The sequence below is a fragment of the Psammomys obesus genome, unplaced genomic scaffold, assembly GCF_907164565.1.
Source record: "Psammomys obesus unplaced genomic scaffold, mPsaObe1.curated_primary_1811, whole genome shotgun sequence".
NCBI lineage: Eukaryota > Metazoa > Chordata > Mammalia > Rodentia > Muridae > Psammomys > Psammomys obesus.
In genome coordinates this window covers 12,118,850-12,141,312 of record NW_026592666.1, presented here as the reverse complement: position 1 = coordinate 12,141,312, position 22,463 = coordinate 12,118,850, and the positions used below count along the sequence as shown (strand labels likewise).

Here is a 22,463-nt window from a genome sequence, read left to right as displayed (position 1 = left end):
GTCATTCGTGGGGAGAAGCTCCAGAAATATTGAAGTGACTCTCACAGGCACCTGGAATGTTTGTGGTAGTGGAAACCGGCCTCCTGTCCACCAACAACTCCCACTGAGCTGCTGGTTTCATGGGCAGGTAGTTAAGAAGGACAAGTCATCTAGAGTGCGGCTCTTCCATCTTCAGCCCCAACTGGCTAGAGACTCGACATGCTTGGTATTTGTGTGAGCTGCTGTCTCCTCATGTGACCATTAACTGGTGAGAACCACAGCTAGTGAGAACCCGTAGGCCCATCAAACGGACCATGGGAGTGTCCTTTCCCTAACTAACCTTGCCTCTCATCCACAGTGGCGCTGAATCTCTCCATTGATCTAATTATCCAATCCAAACTTAGAAGTCTATTTGAGATAGATGATAGATACATGATAGATGAAAGATAGATAGATGGATAGATAGATGATTGATAGAAGATAGATAGATAGATAGATAGATAGATAGATAGATAGATAGATAGATAGATAGATAGTCATTGATCTAATCATCAACTCTTCATTGATCTAATGATCAACCTCAATCTTAGAGGTCAGTTGTATAATTTATATATATATATTCTATAAATTGTATAAACATATGTACTTAAAGTCTGTTGAGAAAAGACAACAGAGCAGCTACGCTGTCCCTCTGAAGCCGTGTCACCTGGAGAGGCAGCCGGGATCTCAAGCTCCACCCTTCTTCAATGAAGGGGTTTTCATTATATTTTTGAGTTTGATCTGCAAGAGAAGGCTTTTGAGAACTCTAAGGCAATTTTTTTAAATATGCTCTGAGAGAGTTTATAATTTATAGACCCAACACTTGAGATAAGTAAATGGAGCTGGCTTCATGTCTCGGAAATGCAATTAAGTGCTCTTCAATGCCTTATTTCCCAAGAAAAGAAACTTAAATTTCCCATCAGCAATGATTCACTTTCTGTGGGAGGGTTGTATGGGGTGGCGTATGTGGATGGTGTGTGTGCGTGTGTGCATGTGTGTGCTGTACATGCACACAGGGCGTGCACTCCGCATGTGCAGAGGAGCCAGAAGAGGAATTACTGTCCTTCTCTGTCACGTACCTCGTCCCCTTGACACACAGCCTCTCACTAACCCTGGTCTGCAGCCAGCCACACACGTTTCCCCCACACACACACTGGGTTACAGATGTGTGTGGCCCAGCCTGGCTCGTTACACCAGTGCTAAAGTATGAACTCGGGTGTCCGTGGTTACACAGCAAGTGTGGTGTCTGTTCGTGCTTGTCAGCTTGACCACATGTGGAGCGAACTAAAGCCGCGAGGCTAAGGACGCCGGGGAGCGGTTTTCCGCTTAGGTCACTCCAAGGGGAAGATCCACCGTTAAGGCGGACATTGAGAGGTGGGAGAGCCACCTTTGGTCTGGGCCACACCTTCTGCTGGCAGCCCATGCACAGGACACGCAGGAAGCTTGCTCTCTTTGCTCAGCCTCAATCTAGATGGCTGGTTCATTTCTTCACTGGCATTCGAGCCAGCTTCTACTGAGGCCAGCTGAGCCATCCAGCCCCATGGACTGCTGGACTGTTGGGACTTCCATGGTAGACAGCCACTGTTGGACTAGCTGGACCACAGCATGTGAGCCTTTCTAGTGAGTCCATTTCTAGATAGAATAGATAGAGGATGGATAGATAGATGATAGATAGATAGATAGATAGATAGATAGATAGATAGATAGATGATAGACGGATAGATGATAGACGGATAGACAGATGGATAGATGATAGATAGATACATACATTCATGCATGCATAGATACATAGATGGATGATAGACTCGTTCTTTAAGTTCTGTTCCTCTAGAGACCCTTTACTAATACAGCAAACATTCCTATCCACTGAAACATCTCTCCAGCCCAGCTCATTTTCATTTTTAAGCAGCTAATTCTGACAAGCTGCCATTCACCAAGTTTCCTTACCCTAAGACTGATCCAGATTCAGGTGGCATGCTGTCATTTTTGGGACCCTTCGGAGGGTTTGGCCCATGTGACTCTGTCTTTCAAAACTCCCCAAAGCAGAGACATGGCATGGGACACTGTTTGTGCCCATTCTAAGTGCCTCGTCCACCAGTCCTCCTGATGGAAGGTTTGAGAAAGTACTAGCCTTTCAAAACGTCCTTGAGTGGATGCACAGAAATACTTGGGACATACATTCATACATACATACATACATACATACATACATACATGCCTGCCACGTTCATGAATGTGTTAACTAACATGAACTCACAAGTGAGTACACTGGGCTTACACACATGTGTCCTTACACACTTGTACACTTGGGGAGCCCAGTCTTCAAACATGAACCTGGGGTACGGAGGCAAAGTGAGGCCAGGACAGAGCTCCTGCCTCGGAGTCCCCACCACGGCCAAAGACCAAAGCTGACCGCTACAGCGCGCTGAGGAATGTGCACCAGCGGGTGCTGGGGTGTGCAGGGGCCCTGAGTCCAGTTCAAGCAAACCCTTTTCTTTCCTGAACCCCACTCTTACACGCATGCGCACACCTCCCAGAGCAGAGTGGGTTCTTCATTTGCTTTCCTTTCCTTTTGTTCTGTCTGAAGCAGGAACACGTGACTGTTGGCAAGGTCTGTCTATCTGTGTATGTTGCTAAAATTCCTTCTCTGGGGGAGAGGTAAGCAGCACCTACCCCTCCTCCTCCTCCTGAGGTCCCAAGGACAAACACAGATGCCCTGGGGAACCAGGAGTTCATAGAGCCGTGGGAGAGGGGTGAAGGGTGAGGGCAGGAGCTTGAGATCTTGAAGAAGCCACACCAGCCTAGTCCAGCAAGGATGACGAGGCCCCTGTAGGCACAGAAATGGCACCCCCTTGTGGTCATTCCCAACAGAAACACGTCTAGCTCCTCCATGAGGCTGCGTGTAATTAGGGTAGACTTGAACACGAATGGTTGAGAGGATCCTTCCCCATCATTTTCCTGCTGTAGAGATAAAGGAGTTTGACGGGAGCCCGTGTAAGGGTGAACGGGGGACTGCTGGGACAGTTTTCACTGGTAGATGTTCTATCGGGAAGAACTTCCGGAAGCAGGGAAGGTTCTGATTGGCTTGAGGGAGCGAGCTGTAGCCCTGTTCTCACTGCGTGGTGTGTAACACGGGTTTCCTGGTCCGAATGAGGTCAGGTGTGTTTCCCTGCTTAAGCTGGGAGTGTGCTGGGTCCCCAAGTCTGGAGATCAGTCTTGTGTAAGTGCTCACTCCGCAGGGCTCGTGGCTGCTGAGGTGACTTCTCACGTTTTGTAGGACAGTGGCAAACACGCGGTGTCAGGCCCCCGGGCTCCCGCTTTTGAAGAGCAGACAGAATGGGACCAGCTGCACATGAGCGCTGACGTGAGGATCTTTCATGACCTCCTATCCACCCCCTCCATCTCCCAGAACCACCACCCCTGCCTGCCCACCCAATTTTGTGTCTTTTTTTTTCCTATCAAGTCTAGTTTGTGCTGCCCATATACACTTGGGTATTTGGTAGACTTAGCGGGTGTACACTCTTAGGAAAGTTGACTCTCCCAGCAGCTACCAATTGCCAATAGCTCCGCTCCTAGGGGCAGGACCTCACGCCTGCCTCCCCTCTCTGTGCTGGGATCTGGCACAGCTTGAGCATGCACAGGTCTTATGTGTGCTGTCGTAACGCCTGTGAATTCACGTGTGAAGCTGCCCTGCTGTCTTCCTGTAGCCATCCTCTGCCTCTGGCTGGTACAGTCTCTGTGCCCCTCATTCGCAGGGACCCCGAGCCTTGGGAGGACAGGGCGGGATGCAGGCACTCCTTGAATGTCCGTTCCGCAGTCCCCTGTTCCCTGAACTTAGCCAGTGGCAGGTCTCTGTGTTAATAACCAGCTGCTGCAAATACAAACATCCCTGAGGCCGGCTGAGCCTGCCCAAGCCTGCCCCAACCTGTAAGCATAGGAAAGCTGTCACGGTTGGCTCGATACTGTGTTCATTTAGGAGAATAGCACTAGGCTCCCTGTGGCCTGTGACCTGTCTAGCCGTGGGTTCTCAGGCAGAGGACGGTGCCGGGGTGGGTTTTCCTTTACGGAGTGGGTCTTAACTGGATCAGAAAATGGTTGCTTACTCCCCTGGCGTTTGTGTCGCTATTGCGCCATGGACCAAGCTTCCCAGGGCAGGCACCGCTGTGTCCTGCCGGGTCGACAACTGGCCGAGAGTAATGGCCGCGCTCCCTCCAGAGTGCGTACAGCTCCGACACGGCCAGCCGGCAGGGAAGCGAGCACCAGCTTCGTTTCCCCACCGCACCGCCCTCAGCCACGAGCTTCTTCAGCAACAGCACCTCACTGACGAGTTCTGGAGGGAACCCGGAACACTGCCAGGTGCTGTGGTCTGGAGGCCTGTGAGACCTCACTGGCCAATAACTCCAAAAGAAGTAGTGTGTGCTTGGCTCTGGTGTTCTGTTAGCCCGTGGTGTCTCCCGTTATGGGGTAGCTCCATTTCAACTCTTTCACATGTAACACCTGAACGGCCCCATGGGAACGTTCCCACATCAGCTATACACATTCATCAGAGTAGCACGATAGAAAATCAAGACGCGAAAATCAGGAGCCTTCCTACATACAAATTAAAAACACATCCGGAAAGAAGCTAAGGAAACAGTGCCATCGTACCATTTACCATGCAAATGTGAAGACCAGCGCTCAGATCCCCAACACTTAGAAAAAGCCAGGAGGACATGATAGCCAGCCTACAGCCCCAGAACCTGGAAGTCAGTGAAAAGTCGTGCCCAGGGCAGGCTGCCTAGACAGACTAGCCAAATGTCTGGGTGGCCTGAGACCCTGCCTCAGTAATAAGGAGAGGCAACCAAAGAAGCCACCTGCCATCGACCTCTGGACATGCACGCACAGCAGTACAACAACAAACAAATACTGCTTTGATATTTCCAAGCAGTTTCCTGAAGATGGTAGCGAGTACCCCAACCTCCGTAGAAGATGCAGAACTTGTGTGGAAGACAAGGGAAGCGTGGCGAGGCCTAGCACATGGCGAGGCCTAGCACGTGGCGAGGCCTACCGGGCATCTGATAGAGAAAAACAGGAAGACGAGAGAAGCACCCTGGAGCAGACAGAGGGCAGGGGCGCTTGGCTGCGAAGTCATCACCCAGACTGCCTTCCTGAACAACGTAGCTGCACCCTGCTTTATTTCATAGAATATACATTACTCTGGTAACTACATTACAAGCCTTGAAGTGCAGGATGCTGTAAGAGTTACGTGGACCGTCCCTATCTTCAGAAATAAAGGAATCTCATGGAAATACCGCAGGCTCTGGAGCCCAGCTTCCACATAAGAACACGTGCCCTCACTGTAATGGGCAGGTGGCCAGAGCAAAGCCGCAGCCCGGGGCACTCCCACAGCCTGCTCTCCTCAGCGTGGAGGCTGGGAGTCTGGGCTCTGGCTTGTGGACAATGCTTCTCTGGGTAGGTCCCCACACGGCTGCTTCTCTATAGGCCTGGCACAGGACGAGGATGCCCGCATTCCGGTGTCTGGGTCCCCCTTTTTTCTCTGTTTATAAAACAGGATCTTCTTTCATGTATCCCAGGCTGGCCTAGAATTCGCTGCTGGGCCCCAATGAACTCCCGATGCTCCTCCCTCCCACCTCTGAGGTGTTAGGATTACAGACATGTGCTGTCATGGCTGGTCCCTTTCCTCTACTGAAGAGGTAATCAGAGTATCGTACCAGTCCTATGAGACGCAATCTCTGTATATACTCAGGGTTTCAAGGCATGACATTTAGAATCAAACCACTGAGCCCACTGTTCAGCGTTCCTTATCCTCTTTCCTTTTAGTCTTCTCACCTGTAGGCTAGAGATGGCTGAAGCATCCACTCAGGGGGCTGTTGCAAGGCTGAGATGATGCATACGAAACATTTTCATCTCCAAAGAAGAAAGCCATAGTTTATCCTGAGTGGCCAGGGCCTGGGAATCTGGATTCAAGTTTCCTTGACTGGCATGTGCCACCACAGAGGTGGCTATAGGAACTTTAAAGAATGGAAGATGGTAAACCAAAGCAGCAACCAAGCACCCTAGTGGGGACCAGCAATGCAGGGAACCCCCCCCCGCAGTCCCCAGACGCCATCTGATAATGCCCTGAGCTTTTGAGTTGGTAGAAGCTGGCAGTCTGCTTCCAAAAGTTTTACCCAATAGCCACGAAGTTGTTAGGTCAATAGAGGCTGGCAATAATTGGCTATGACGGGGTCCAAGACAGCCTGAGCTAGACTCGGGCTTTTAATATGCAACATTCCAACTCTCCCCCATCATGCAGTTCTGGCAACGTTCCAAGTGTCCGTGATCATTTAGTTCTGGCCAGTCAATCATTCCTTAGCACCTTCAGCCCAGATGCGGGGTCAGAGAACATCGGTTCACAGCGTCCAGTCCCTGGCACACAGGGCCCGGAAAACTGGCGTTTCTTACTAGAGTCAGTATTTAATTATGAAGAGTGCAGGTGTGAAATGTGTCTCCTTGGCTCGCTTTTAGGACATACATTTCGATTTGTTTCTGCAGTTATGAGGCAGCCACAGTGGACCCCCCAGCTCAGTGTTAGGGGAAGCGTGGCGCTCAGCAGAGGGGCCGTGAGCATGAAGCAGGGCGGCTGGATTTTCACCACCAGGTCCGGCTAAGTTCACAGCCTCGTGTTACACTGGAGCACTCTGCCCTGCTGCCACCTGACGGTGGGCTCAGTAAGTCACCAACGCCATTCACGGCCGGCATCCCAGGGCTGAGACTCCAGCGCGGCCTTGCTGTGGACAGGGCTGGCTGAGCGCAGCTCTTCCTTCGATGAGCAGGGGTAGGAAGGGAAGGGAAACGCCTGTCAGGTAGCCTGATCTCTGAGGTGAAATGGGAAGGGTCTGAAATGCAGCCCCTCTTCGCTTTGGAATGCCAGCAATGTAAATCTACTTCACAGTGTTCAGGGGTGGGTGCTTTATTTTACTGCGCTCTTACTCTAGGCAGATTTGATGCGACACTTGCCCGCTGCTGCCGCTTCCCACTGTGCCCCAAGGGGCTCCCTCAGGGTGGCTTTCATCATGTCGCTATTCTGCACACAGACTCTCCCACTGTAACCTGTCACTGAATCTAAAAATAGGGCCTTGCCTGCTAATTCACATCTCACAGGTCTGCTCCAGTGTTTTTCTACAGGCGCCTTCGCGTACAGTGTCTTTCCCGGCTCCTGGAGGCAGTGGGTCTTGCACATCTTATCGCTTGTGGTTTCCTCTAGGAACAGAGTGCATACCAAAAGACCAGCTGTTTCCATGTGCTTCTCTGCAACACTCAGGAAACCCGGTGGGGACTCAGAGACGTTCCCAGGAAGAAAGTATAAGGTTCAGTAAGTTTTAGAAAAATGAACCTGGGAAGAAGGTCCAGTCAGCACAGCACTTCCTGCACAAGCATGAGGGCTCAATTCAGTCCCCAGACCCTGTAGAAAAAAAACAACTACAGAAAAGCTGGGCATGGCAGTGTGAGCCTGTCATCCCAGTGTCGGGGAAGCACACACAGGAGGGCTTGCTGGACAGACTGTCTAGCCAAACTGGTGAGCTCCAGGGTCAATGGGAGGCCCTGTCTCAAAAACTAAGGTGGAGAATGTGGTATTACACAACCCCAGCCCTTCCCTCTCCCCTCAGTGCCTACCCTGCCCCCCCCCAAAGTCTCACCTCTTCAGCTGTTACTGTTTACATGCATATGGACATGTATGAACTCTTTGTGGGCTGTATGTCTGATATTGCCTGCCTCTGCTGACTGAAAGCTTGGTTCTGTTTTTGTTGTTTTCCCATCTTCGCTGGCTTCCGATCAGGTATAAAGAGCTCCTCTGTTGACTTGTGGTTTCAGAGACCTGGGTGTTCCAAATTCAACGGTAACCAAGAATGCCTATGAAGGTGCCTGGGTCTGGGCACATGTGGAACAGGAGCAGGAACCAGGCCTTCCCAGGCTGTGAGGATGGCACACACCATACACTTTTGACTTACTTTGTTCCACTGGACAAATAAACTATGGTTTACTATATAATGAAACAGAATTGTGATCATAGAATGTAGTCAGCACAAAATTATACTGAAGAAAAAAATGCATTTTACTTCATAGTCCTATCTACCAGTGTCTATTTCCTCACATGGATTTAAGTTATCACCCAGAGTCCTGTTGTTTCCCTGAAGGACTCCCTTCCCAACTCCAAGCAGTGCAGAACTGCTAGCAATGACGCTTCTCCATTTCTGTTCACTGAATGTCATCATTTCACCTTCATCTTATGAAGGTTAGTTTTGCAGGGTATAGAATTATTGCTTAACAATCTCTTTCTCTCAATGTTTTGAAAACCATCTTCTCACTGCCTGTTGTGGACTCTCCACCAGAGAAGACATGGGTTTTAGCCAATAGGAAGCACTAGCTGGCTGATGAGTACATGGGTGTTGGGAATCCCAGTGTAGCCCAGAGCCTTTCTCAGGGTGAACCTTTAAACACAAAAGCTATGCTCTGGGTTGACACACCTCAGGTAACAGAAACAGCCAGAACCAGAACTTCAGAAGCTAAGAAGCAAGGTTAGCACATTTAGAGACTTTCCCAGAACTATGGACTTTGGTGGATTAGGGGTGTTTGTTTGTTTGTTTGTTTGTTTGTTTGGTGTTGTGTTCTGTGCTGAGTTTTATAACCTGAGTGATACATCCAGCATGGAGTCAGCTGTGCTAAGATCTGGGGACTTGTTATATATCTTTGGCTTGTGTAATTGTTTTGTTTGATTTTACAAGAAACATTTTTATTCATTCTTTCAGAATGCCAAACAGTGTGTTCTGATCATCCTCAGCACCAACTCCTCCCCTTAGCTCCTCCCAGATCCTTCCCACCTGCCACCAATTCATGTCCTCTTCTTCTTTGCCAACTCGGTTTATGCTGTCCACTACTTCTGGTTGTGGGCACCACCAGAGTGTGATCAGCCCACCAGGAGCCACCCCCGAGGAAAACCAGCTCCTTCACCCAGGCCATCAACTGTCCCTGACCCCTCAGTCAGGGTGAAAGCTCACGAGCCCCTCCGACTCTGTGCTAGGATGCTAACCTCGATAGTGTGCAGGCAGCCAGGCTGCTGTGACCGTCCTCTCATGTCCAGGAGATTCTGTCCCAGTTGTCCCTGAACCTTGGGCTCTTGCAATCATTCTGCCACCTCTTCTGAAGTAGTCTCTGAGCGTTGGAGAGAGGGAGTGTGAGATAGACATCCCTTTTGTGGCTGAACACTCTCGTCACTTACTCTCTGCACTTTAAGAAGTTAAGAGTTTATTAACGTCTATGTGAGCGTGTGTAAGGCAGTCAAGTGACAACTTTATGGAGTCAGTCATACATGGGATTGGGGTGAAATGAGTTTCAGGAAGTCCTGGAATCTCATGGCATGTGTCTTCAATGTGACAGACAGCTCCACGCTGTCACCCTCTCGTGCAGGCCACAGGAGAGCAGAAATGCCTGCACATTATAGCCCTGCTCAGCTCAAGTCCCCAAGTCCCCTTGGCCTTGGGAAGCCTAAGCACGCATCCTAAAGCCGGTTTTCTCCTCTCTACAGGAATGACATGCCAGGCTCGGAGCTCCTACGTCACCAGTGAGATCCTGTGGGGTTACCGGTTCACCCCAGTCCTCACGCTGGAAGACGGATTCTACGAAGTGGACTACAACAGCTTCCATGAGACCTATGAGACCAGCACCCCGTCCCTCAGTGCCAAAGAGCTGGCCGAGCTGGCCAACAGGGCAGAACTGCCCCTGAGCTGGTCTGTGTCCAGCAAACTGAACCAGCATGCAGAACTGGAGACGGAAGAGGAGGAGAAGAACCCGGAAGAGCAAACGGAGAGGAATGGTGACGTGGCAAACCTAGAAAATGAATCCAAAGTGTAGGCCCAGCTGGGCCAGCCTTCCCCTCCCCCTCAGACATGACCCATCCCTGTCTCTCATTTCCCTTCCTTTCTGTCTCTTACTTTGATCTTGATTTGTTTGCATTTAATTTTGGCATTTCCAGAAAACAAATCTTTAAGGTGTAAAATACCTACCTGCCCTCTCTCAGATGTTCAGGTGGATAAGCAGACAGGAATCTAGTTAAGGTACAAGGGACCTTCTTTGTGCCCAAGCCTGGTCTCCACCCACGGGAGAGACTGAGCTACTTACTCTACTGTTCAATACAAATCACTCAGAAGAGCTGTCAGTGTCACAAAGCACCACCATAGGTCAGAGAACAGCCGCCAGTTTTACAGAGCACAAGTGCTCATCCACACAGACACTGACGATATGGGACCCAGGTGAGCTAAGGACAGAACACTGTACATAGATCTGCCCTATGGAATTATTTTCTTTTTGGCGGTTAGTGACAAACCCAGCATGCACAGAAGCACTGTGGAGCAGAACTCCTAATAATGTACATAGATGTATCATTCATGTAGCTTTAGATAATAACTTTAGAAATAGGAAGAAAAAAGACTCCCAATGTACAGTAGCATTTCTGCTTTGATATCTGAGTCTTCTGATTATTTTGACCCCCTTGACAGATGGCCCTCTGCATGCATGGCCTTTGTTCGAGCCCCGAAATGGACCGTTGCTGGGGGTACCTCTCTGTTCCCTTGTCATTCTTCTCTTGACTCTAACAAGCCATAGGTCTGGGGACAGTCTGGAGGTCTAACACATGGCAAGATCTACTATCCAAAACCCTGATATACTGTGACATATTTACAAAATCGGTGTCATTTGTTTCTAGATAATAAGGGTCTCTCTGGCCAGCCTGGGAGGGACCAGCACCAGGCCTCTGGCACAGCCCCACAGGACACTTCTCGTGAACTTGGAGTAGAGCAATTTAAGAAACCTTTCTGTTGAACCATTGATTGCTCTTCTATCTAATCATGAGAAACTATGGCCTTTTCATGAGAGCTGTCGAGTGACAGAACAACCCTTGGGGGGAAGCCATGGCTTCCAGGAAGGCATACAGTGGGTGAAATGACAGGCTCACTCCACCGGCTTCCGGCCCCTCTCTCCATCTGGCAGCCCTGACCCTAAGGGCCTATCCTTACCATTTCTTACACTGGGATTTCTTTTTTTATCTTCTGTCATCATTGCTGTTATTTATCATGAAATGACCAGAATTTGGTGTACAAAGTGTAGATAACAGTCTTTGTGGCAACTGACAAATCTCTCCAGAATGTGGGAGTGAGACACTGTTTGAAAATCTAATGCACATGTCTCTCAGTCAAGAGCACAAATGTCAACAACAGTCAAACAGCTCTCTCTATCTCATTTTAATCTTGAAAGAAGGAGGGAAGGAACAAACGAAGGAAGGCAGGCAGCACGTGTAATAATCTAAATTCAAAAGGAAGTGAAAAATAAGACTGGAGAGAGACTCTTCAGTGAGACCTAGGGGCAGGTGGAGATTTTGCACTGTAGCCGATGTTTCTCGTTGATTTTGCATTTACAAACTGTTCTTTAACACCATTGCCCACCAGAAGTATGCATCAAATGGATCTCAGTTTATTTCAGCCCCTGCAGATGTGCTCAGTTTGAGACTCTGCACCATCAAAGTCAAAGAGGTCAAACTAGCTCTTCCCCTGTTTCTCTTGCGGCCCCTGACCAGACTGCACAGGACTTTGCTGTAGTCCAGGGACCTTGTCTATAAGAGAGATGCCCCAGGAATATGGGAAGTGGCTCCTCCATCCAACACCTGGGTCTCTCCTCTCCCTCCGCAGAGATCTTGCCACGCAGACAACCAATTCTTGCCGCTGATTCTGGAGAACAAAGCTGTTGGCTGTAGCCCTTCCTTGCCTGCAGCATTCCCTTTTGGCTTTGGCTATTTACCAGGGGAGCCTTGCACTCACTCCCTGCACTCTTAGCAGGAGATGGAAGAGGAGGGCCTGACACAGTTCCCAGAGGCTCCAGGAGGTCTCATGGCCTGACCTTGTTTTAGCCTTATGAAAGACACCCTGCTTTGGGGCACCATGCTGCAGCAGCCCAGGGCAGGGTGTGTAACACAGAACAAGATGGAGAAGGCCTGCGAATTACCTGCTCACTTAGCTCTTGAAGACTCACTCGGCCTTTTTAAATCTATTACTGAGGCTTACAGGACAAAAGATGTCCGTTGATGGGTGGAAAGAGCAGCTCTGAAGTTGGTGGCTTCCTGCCTGCTCTTCAGCTGGACAATAGGTCTGGCCGGCACCTGTGTCACTCCCACAGCCATGTTGTGACCTCAACAGGGTGCTCTGAGGTCCTCTCTGACCCCTGACTTTCTGTTCTCCATGTCACTGTGGTCGGTGATGTGAGCAAAACTAAAAGCCTGTTTGTTACATGAGCTCAAAACCTTTAAAGGAAGGCATTCCTAAAGGACCTTTTATTAGAATGTCCTTATCAAACACGTCTATTTTTCTACAGTTCCTGAGAAAATGGTTTAACAGTGTATTTTGTGTCAACTGTTAAAATTTGAAAGGTCTTATGTCTGAATTTTCTAATCAGCAAGTAGTCAATGGGGTTTTTCATTAAGGTAACTCAGCAAAGGAGCCCCCCCCCATGCCTCCTTTCTAGCCCCTCCCTCCACGGCATCTCCACCAGGGGAGCAAGTGCAACTACATAAGCCCATTAGCACACCGAGACCCATAACCGCTGGGGAGAGATCTCCGTCTCTCCGTCTCTCCGTCTCTCCGTCTCTCTGTGTTTCCTCTGCATCTCTCTGATTCTCTCTCTGTGTCTCTCCGCCTCTCTCTGTTTCCCTCTGCATCTCTCTGTTTCTGTCTCTCTGCATCTCTCTCTGTCTCTGTCTCTCTCCCCCTTCTCCCCCTCTCTCTTTCTCCCCCTCCTCTTCCCTCTCTCTTTGATGTTTTGGGCTGCTTGTGTGGTGTCTCTGAGTCATCTTTCCCATAAAGCACAGTGGGATCCATGGGCCAGATAAGAACCTCTAACTCAAGGGTGACAGTCACTATGGTTGATCCCAAGAGCACATTAGCTCTGTGAGGAAAGAGAAGGTTTGTCTGGAAGGGTGGAGCTGAAAAGAGCCTCACAGTCCTTGTTCAACTGATACCCACTCCCTCACTGGCTCCCTGGTAGGAAGAGCATCTGTTCATTTATTTACACACTGGTTTCGTGTGATTGCTACAGCTGTTTACCCTGGGTCTCCTGGGCACACGGCATGCCCGTGTTAACTGGTTAGAATTGGCTCATCCCCTCCAGCTCCTTCTAAATATCGTGTTGGGGTGGGGTCGTGACTCCGTGTCCACGAGGTTGAAGTCTCTTCTCCTCTACTCCCTTTCTCTCTGCCCCTCTCTGTTCTCTCTAGGTCTAGACTCACTGATTTAATTAGTTCCCTAAAAGAACTGTATCAAAGTGTTGACCTATTTCGTAAGCACAACTTTTTTCTCTTACAGGTTTAATTAACCAAAATAGGACTCTGATGTGCCTGTTTTTTTCATTATACGCTAATTTAAAGTTTAATTATGGCTTCATTTTAAAGCCCAGAGTTCAAGTTTCTTGCTTTCTTCCCCTACCTGTTGCTTTTCTGTTTGGATTTAAAATGGTATCTTGGAGTGTTTGGAGACTGACTGAGGTGTGCAAGATGGAGTGTGCAGACGCTTTGAAGATCCGTGAGCACACTGGGAAGATGCCAGATCCTTTAGCTGAAGCCGTGAAAACATAGTCACTCACCTCTGAGAGACTTCCCAAGAGTCAAGTTTTCATTTCCTTTGAAGATCCGTGAGCACACTGGGAAGATGCCAGATCCTTTAGCTGAAGCCGTGAAAACATAGTCACTCACCTCTGAGAGACTTCCCAAGAGTCAAGTTTTCATTTCCTTTCCTGACTTCAGACCCATACAGCGACCAGCCTTACACAATGTCACTTCTGTGACTCTATTTCAATGGGTAGCCACAAAGCTGAAAAACATAGCAACATTTACATAACAGATTGATTGATACTACAGCAGACTCAAGTAACATTTTCTTGAGTTAGACTTTATGTCCAAACTGCACTTAAGAAACTGTTACCTTTTACTTTAGAATAAAGCATCCCTCTTCCCAATGTGTGCGCCCACAGCCTTTCAGGGGGGACTGTTGATTCAGAAGGTTCTGTAGACCCTGAGACTGTCGGAGGCTGCTGAGGTTCGGACAAGATGTGCAGCTTTGACTGTGCAGACGTAACAATCAAACAGGCTTTCACCTGCCACTGTAAACTCAGAACACTCCCCCAGTCATCTTGGGGTGCTCTAGGCCACCAGGAGAGGCTCAGCACTATGGTCGGCATCTTTACAATAGGAGGTGTCGAGTTTGGGCAAATTGGCCTCGACAAAGCTCCAGATCCTAGTCCCAAATCCAGGTCACAAGGCTGTCAGCACGGGATGTTTTTATTATGAAAATGTTTGGCACACCAGCCTGCTAAGAGAGTCTAATGTGCCGACACTAATTTTTACATTTATAAACACTTGGGAGGAAAACAAATCGAGAAGACTTGGGGACATAGAGGATTCAAATCTCGGGAGCCCAGAATGGAACTTGGTTGGTAGAAAGCCCCAGGTTTGGCCCCAGCACTGCATAGTAAGCACACACCTAGTATAGCATTTCAGAAGTGGGGGCAGGTAGGTCAGAAGTTCGAGGTCATCCTCAGCAGCGTACAGAGTTTGGGATTAGCCTGAGCTACAAGAGACCCTGTCTCAAGAGATAATGACAGTTCAAATCTTGGTGCGTACATAGTTTGACTGGAACGCAGCACACGTCTGTGCACGCGTAGCCTATGGCTGCCGACTCTGCTAGCGGAGCTGAGCGAGCACAAGAGGACTGCCTGGCTGGCAAACGTGTGTGCTATTGCTACATAATACTGCCACTGTGTGGGGGCGGGGCTGTTAATTAGCCACCCTGTGGGGCGGGGCTGTCAGGGTTAAACTACCCTCACAGGCTTCTGGGAAGGTCAGAGAAGACCTCCTTTCCCAGCCGGAATCTCCTGGAGTCATGCGCAGAGCTGCTCCAGGAAAACATGCTGTGTTTGAGGGTAGATCTCGAGCCGGCGGCTCCCAGAGTGCGGCATTTCCTTCCCTCCCTCGCCTCTGGGCCTCGGCGCCCACCGAGCTGGAGTAAAACTCCTCATTATGCGCTGTACAGCAGTGGAGGGGCCCGGCCCGTCAGCTGGACGTGGCTTCTCTGCGCCCACGGCCTTTGGGGGCTGCAGACCGGGTGTGCACTCCATCTCGGGGCTGAGGCGTGGAGGAGCGCCCAGTGCACACCCGCCCCACACGCTTGCTGCTCCCTCTAGACGGCTGAGCTGTGTGGTGGGAGGCCCGAGCCGCCCTCAGGTCCAACACACTGATGGGCTGTGCTCTGGGAACTCGAGGTCTCTGTGAGCTGGGGGGAAGCAGACGGGGGGGACGAGGCTGTCGGCAAAGACAAAACAGACCAAATCTCGGCCGTGGAGTTTTAGATGTGGCACTGTTTAGAGTCACAGATTTGATTTACTTTTGTTCTAAGGAACCATTTCTCAGTCAGCCAAATTTGGGTCTTTATCTTAACAGTTCTATTTGAGAGAGAGAGAGAGAGAGAGAGAGAGAGAGTGTGTGTGTGTGTGTGTGTGTGTGTGTGTGTCTTACGAATGTTTTCCAGGAAATTAGGTGGGAGAGGAAAGACTTGGTGACGTTTTTGTACGTTGCGCTGTTGACAATGATAGACGCACATCCCAGGCTGCGTGCGTGACGGTGTCTGCCACAGACGGTGCACAGGCCTCTGACTCCTCAGCCTCTGGCAAGAAGTGACGAGGTCACACAGCCTCCAAGTCCAACACATGAAACAGAAATAATCGTAAAAGGAGCCAAAGGTCTGCCTGGCCTCGTTGCCTTAGCGAAGAAAGCCTCAGGCGCCAGGGTCCGTGGGGCAGCCCACAGGGGGGGGAAGCCAGGCTCTCGGTGGCCGCCTGCTGGTGGAGCCCGGAGGCTTGGATGAAATGCATCTGTGATGTTTTTAGAGCCCCTGCCCCTAGCTGTGGCTCCTGAAGTGCGTGTGGTTGGCAGAAATGGTAGCCACAGAGCCAGCAGGTCTCAGGTTCAGAGGCACACAGGTTCCTGCATATAACTGCCCATCCCCAGACCGGGGCTCAGGGCCCACTGTATGAGCACTCACCACCAAAACTGCGATGTCAACGCGGCGATCTTTCTAAGAACACGAGGGGCTGTTGTGCTCAGGCAGTGTAAATGCCTGCTGCCGACAAGCACGAGCAAGATAAACATGGCGACCGCCAGAGCTTCTAAAACCCAAACAGTGCTCAGTGTGTCCATCCAAAGGAGCACGAGGCCCCCAAGACTCCAGGAGTCTGAGATCAGACCCGAAGGGAGGCGCAAGGCCCTTCAGAGCTTTCCAGTGCTAGATGCAGTCATAAAACACAAGTAACGGGCCAGCTGGGGCCAGCGCCCCCGATTCCAGCCAGCCGTGCAGCCGGCCCCTCCCGGTCTCCATCAGTGTTCTCAGAGAAGGAAGGGCACCCCCTCAGACCGTCATAGCTCTCTCGGTGCCCCTGCCTGTGAGAGGGACATGAGCGACACCGCCCGTGCTGGGCTGGGCAGTCCACAGGCCCCCCCATGCCAACCCGCTGAGGCCTCCCTGAATGAGTGTCCCGAGGAGGGGCCGCTTCTTACACGTAGATGTGTCTTCTGAGGACGCTGAATTTCAAGAGTACATGGGAGGCATTCTCAGCTCTGCAGAGCACTTCCCGGGTCAGGAGTGAATTTAGACCTTTGGAATCTGTTAGGAACCGGGAGCCCACCCACATGTAAATCCAATAAACCACTAAAGCGAGTGGAGAGAGTTGAAGGGACTCCCCGGAAGTTCTGATTTCTCCAGAGTGATTGTTATCAGTGTTAGCACTAATGTTTGTGTTTCTTTTTTCATTAGACACCAAATTCTTCACACCTGAGAAATTCTCATTTAGAGACCTCACACTGCGGTGAGGACAGGAAGTCAGTCACTTAGAGACCTCACACTGCTGCGAGCACAGGAAGTCAGTCACTTAGAGCCTCACACTGCTGTGAGCACAGGAAGTCAGTCACTTAGAGAACTCACACTCCTGTGAGGACAGGAAGTCAGTCACTTAGAGACCTCACACTGCTGTGAGCACAGGAAGTCAGTCACTTAGAGACCTCACACTCCTGTGAGGAGAGGAAGTCAGTCACTTAGAGACCTCACACTGCTGCGAGCACAGGAAGTTACAGGATATCGGTCACCTTTCTGGGTAGTTGATCCTGTCTCCTCTGTTAGGCAAGCCTCAGAGCTGCCCCACTGGAACGTGCCCTGCAGCTGATGTGAACCCCAAGGAGGTCAAAGCATCCACACACTTTCCCTAACAGAGCTGCCAAAGGTCAGCTCTTGCTGTCATCCTTGAGCAGCGCCCCGTGTGAGCCCCATCCACCACTGACTCTCTGCCTGACTTCACTGGAGTCTGATGCCTGGGAGCAAATGCCTAGAACACTTTGCCATGAGACGCCGTGAGACGCCTCGAGCGTGCATGGGTGTCTGCACATCTCTGAGCCCAGTCCAGCAAGCGACCAGGTCGAGTGAGGTCTCGTGCTGAAGGCACAGCTGGGCTTGCCAGGTTGGGTCTCTCTGTCTTCCCATCCTTCACAACCATGATGCTCTCTTTCCCAGGAGGGTCCTGGGTGAGCGCTTTCTTGAGCTCAGCACACCCCTCTAAAATCAGCGCCAGCGGGGAGCGCACGCCCACAGGCTCTGGAGTGGCCCAAGCATGCGCCTGCGCTGGCGGAGCGCTCTCCTCTCCGCCCACAGTCTGTACAAACTGTGCTCGGGGGAGCACTCTGATGGCTGTCACCAAGGAGGTGGTACTCAGCTGCTGCCATGGCAACCCTCCATCTGTGAGCATGGACCACTGCTGCACAGGCTGGAGGAGGCTTAGAGGAGGTCCCAGGGGCGGGAGCTCTGAGGGCTGAGCCGCCTGCAGGCAGCGGAGGGAACCCAGAGAGAAGAGAGTAGCCCAGCAAGCGTGTGCTCGCCTGACCCACATCCACACACACAACAGACACGCACACGACTGCACACACAGTGTGCCTGCAGGCACACAATCACACTTGTCTTTCTAAAACTCCAGAAACTACATCGACAGTGTCCAGTGTGACAAATGTCCAAGAAATTGCCATTTTTCTTAATAAGTAAACTGTTTGCCAAATTAAGAGTGGCCAAAAACAGATAATGGTTCAATAACAAGCCATAAGAATCCTTTTATTCCCAAGGAGGTGGACAGAGGAAGATCAGGGGTTCAAGGTCAACCTTAATTCCATAGGGGGTTCAAGGCCAGCCTGACAGAGACCTTATTTCAAAAAAAAAAAAAAAGAGAAAAATAAATTTGACTTACATTTTATTATTGGAAGTCTTATTTCAAGTTAAAGAAAGGCAGTCAGAGCTCACAGAATTCTGTTTCCTCTTGAGCTTGCCATTTCCATCTGGCTTTGAACCTGGGAAAAAGCTCCCTACCAAAGCAGAAGGCACTGGCGTGTTCAGCACGTCAGACCCGGGCTAGAGCCAGCTGGACAGGGACAGTGCTGCAGCAGAGGGCACAGGGCAGGGACAGGGCTGCAGCAGAGGGCACAGGGCAGGGACAGGGCTGCAGCAGAGGGCACAGGGCAGGGACAGGGCTGCAGCAGAGGGCACAGGACAGGGACAGCGCTGCAGCAGAGGGCACAGGGCGGAGGGAGGAGACGGGCATGCCGGGGTGCCTGAGCTGAGGTTGCTGTGGGCGAGGGCCTGCTCACACAGAGAGACGCCTGTTCCACGTCTCGGCTGCTCGGCCACACCGCTGTGCTCAGCCCCCGGCCCCGGGCTTGCTGAATCCGCTGGCGGATGGATGAGCCTCTTCTCCACAACCCCAGGCCACGCTGCAGGACTTGCTCCCGTTTGGCTCCTAGTTCTGTCCCAGCAGCAGCGAGACTCTGTGTGCCCACACAACCCTCCCATTTGCAACTTCTGCCCCCTCCACCCCCACCCCGTTCTTCAGGAGCAAAGGATCCCCGAGTGCGGGGGGGACCCCACACCTTCATAACTGACATTGGAACTCTAAAGCAGCCGCTCTTAAACACGCCTGTGTGCTCACTCGCGCACACACCCACCAAGTCCTTACACCTCCCAGTCAGGTATAGACGAGGACACGCGTTTCCAGAAGACTGGGGCTGCGCGCTGGCTCAGCAGCAGGGGCCTCTCGGCTCCTGCAGGGGTGCCAGCCCCCAAGTCAGCCATGTCACCACACCGGTAACTCCAGCTCCGGGGGACAGTGCTGAGCCACCCAAGCCAGTGCACCTGAGCTCACATACCCACAGCCTCACACGCGCGTGCGCACACACACACACACACACACACACACACATAGACAGACACACACACAGACATACACAGACACAGACAGACACACACACACAGACGTACACAGACACAGACAGACACACACACAGACACACACGCACACGAAAAAAATAATAGAAGTAAAACCCAAAAGAGATTTCTGGAGGACGAAAGCTGAATGAGAAGCGCCCTCTCCTGTCACCACTGTGGCTCTAGCTCTTAAGTGCTCTTACACACACAGCTGACTCACACACAGGCCGGCCCACCCCTCACCAGGGTGCTGGCTCGGCCTCTCCCAGGGAGCTTCATGTGAGCCTGTCTCAAAATTTCTTTCTTGAGTGACAGGTTCTATTTTCTTAGAGACACTTTCAGTTCTGAGGAAAGTAAGCAGCAAGCACCCCTTCCCCCCCCCCCGCCCCCCCCATTACCTCTGTTGGGTAATCAGGTAGTCGGGCATCAGTTTTGGAGTTGTGCCCTCTGGTGGGTGTGGCATGGTCATGCTATGGCTGTGTGTCATGCACTTCCCCACGGCATTGAACACCTTCCCAGACACTTCCTGTCTGCCTGCAAATCAGGCTGGAGCGTCTCTGACCCAATCTTTTGTCCACTCTGTAGGTAGGTTGTTCAGTTTCCTATTCTTGAACTGCAAAGGCTCTTTGCATATTTTGGATCCTTGTTCTTATTAGCTTCATCTTTTGAAAACGCTTTCTCCACACGGGCCGTTCTCGGAGACTGTCTTTTGCTCTGCAGAAGACACTCATTTCAGTGAATTCCATCCTGGCAGTCGTCCCTCGAGGAGGGAGCCTTTGGAGCTGCATCTATGATGCCATCATCATCTCCAGATCCATCCAGACTCTGTCCTGTCTCCTGGGAGCGTTGTCATTGTACCTGTCCCAGACCCACAGTGGCTTTGAATGGTCACAGCTTCGTGACTGCTGTGGGGTTGGTGTGCGGATTCTTTTCGTCTTGTTCCTAGTCTAATAGCTCCTACCTTTTGCTGAAGTGGCAGCCTTTGCCGTTCTGTCCTGCCCAGGGCGACCACTCAGCTTATGCTGCCTGTGTCTGTGCTTTCTGGTCTCACCCTTCTGTCCACCTGCTCTTTTCTTCTTACCACACAGTCCATTGATATAATGGTAGGAAGTCTTGGCTTTTGGCTGAGCCAGCCCTCTGTCCTCACACGGCTTCTTCAATATTGAATGGTAGACTTGGTCTATTCTGGACCTTTTGTTTCTCTTTTAAACTTTAGCAGGTGGATATCCACAAAAAGGTTACCTGCTTTTCTTTGAATTGGTATCATAGTAACTCTAAAGATCAAGTCGAGGAGAGAAAGTACTTGACCAAGCTGCTTCTTCTTCCCACGAGCAGGGATGTCCATTTATTTAGTCCTTCACTATCTTTCACCTTTTATAGTTTTCCTCATGAAGCTCCTATACATACTTTATGAGACTTGTACCCAAGCATTTCATTTTTCAGGGATGCTAATTTAAATGCCCTTTATATTTCAGATTCTAATTGCTCATTGCTGGCATATATGAAAGCAGTTGGGTTTTGTATACTAATTAGTGTCCAAAATCTTTATACATTTTTTTAAATATTGGTTTTACTAAGCATAGTGCACATGCCTTTATTTCCAGAACACAGGAGTCAGAGACAGATGGATGCATATGAGTTCAAGGCCAGCCAGGGCTACACAGAAAAACCCTGCCTCAGGAAAAGAAAAAAAAAAAAAAAGCTTGAGTTGTTTGTTTGTTATTTTGTTGATTTTTTTTTTAGATGTTGGCATGTCATCTATAAATGATAACTTTTTTCTTCCCTTTTAATCTGTATATCTTTTATTAACTTTTCTTGTCTTGTTGCATCATCTGACTTCTAGAATCATATTAAAAAGCAAAGGTTCCTGTTCCAGGTCTGACAAAAATTAACCAAAAGAAAGTTTTGAATACTGCTCCCCTAGTTCAAGAAATGTCTCTCTATTCCTACCTTATGGAGAAGCTTTTACTGTTTATAACAGTTTTATTAATAACTGAAATCAAGGCCAAAATGTCCTGGTGTGACAAATGAATAAATGAACATATATCTAAACAATGAAGCATTTCAAAACTGAGACAACCCATAAAATCATGGAACAACATAGAAGAACCTTAAAGGACAAATTATTAAGTTAAGAAAAATCTTAAAAGAACATAATACTGTGTGATTTCAACTATGTGATACTTACTGAGGACTTTTATCATGAATGGCTGTTTGGGTTTTATCAAATTCTTCTCCTATAGCTACCAATATTATCATATATAATTTTTATTGCTCTACCCATGATATGGATTATAGGAATTCACTTTTGCATGTTGAACTGATTTTCTTATCAGGTATAAATCCCACTTGGTCGTGGTATATAATTCTTTGCACGCATTGTTAGGTTCAAGTTGCAAGTGGTTTGCTGTTGAGGCCTTTGGTCTTTGTTCGTGGGAGCTATGGCTTTGCAGTTTTCATTTACTGAAGTATCTTCTCGTTTATTCTTAGGGTGACGCTGCACTCCTAGTGTGGACTGAGAAGCGTCTCTTCTAATTACATCTTCTGAGAGAGATTACAGAGAACTGATACATTTTCCTCCTTAACCACTTGGAAGAATTCACCCAGAATGAACCCATCTGGACCTAGTGCTTTCTGGTTGGGAAGGTCATCAATAATTTACTTAAAGTCGGGGCTGGAGAGATCACTCAGCGGCTAGGAGTGCTTGTTCTTGCAGAGGGCCTGCTTCAGCTCCCAGCACACACTGTGGCTCCCATCTCCTCCACCTCCAGTTCCAAGGGACCTGGAGCCTCCTTCTGGCTTCCATGGCGACTGCATGCGTGCACGTGGGCTCATGCGGGCACCCACACTCACAGATAAGAATAAACCCCAGAGGCCCTTAGGTTAGCCACTTCCTCTAACGTCCGTTTCCCAGACAGTGTGTGTCCATCAGTCTCTCTGCTTCTTCCACGAGGAGGAGTGTGGAGACACCCTTTGGTGCGCTTCTCCTGGCCGTGGAGCCGCCATGATGCCCCTGCGCTCTCCCGCTCTCTGAGTGTGTGTGTGTGTGTGTGTGTGTGTGTGTGTGTGTGTGTGTGTGTG

The 22,463-nt window shown here is 50.0% G+C and overlaps 1 protein-coding gene across 3 annotated transcripts in view; it reads left to right on the top strand.

Moving 5' to 3' along the window:
- The window catches only part of Kcnj6 (potassium inwardly rectifying channel subfamily J member 6), a 224,706-nt gene extending 202,269 nt beyond the window's left edge, over nt 1–22,437 (top strand). For 2 of the 3 annotated variants that reach the window (XM_055614869.1, XM_055614871.1), the window contains one exon: nt 9,584–13,552. In XM_055614869.1, the coding sequence (XP_055470844.1) occupies nt 9,584–9,909 (326 nt within the window). In that variant the 3' untranslated portion in view covers nt 9,910–13,552. Of the gene's footprint in view, nt 1–9,583; nt 13,553–21,872 lie in introns of those variants that run through there. The other variant, XM_055614870.1, reaches the window with a different exon arrangement.
- The last annotated feature ends 26 nt before the right edge of the window (nt 22,438–22,463 follow it).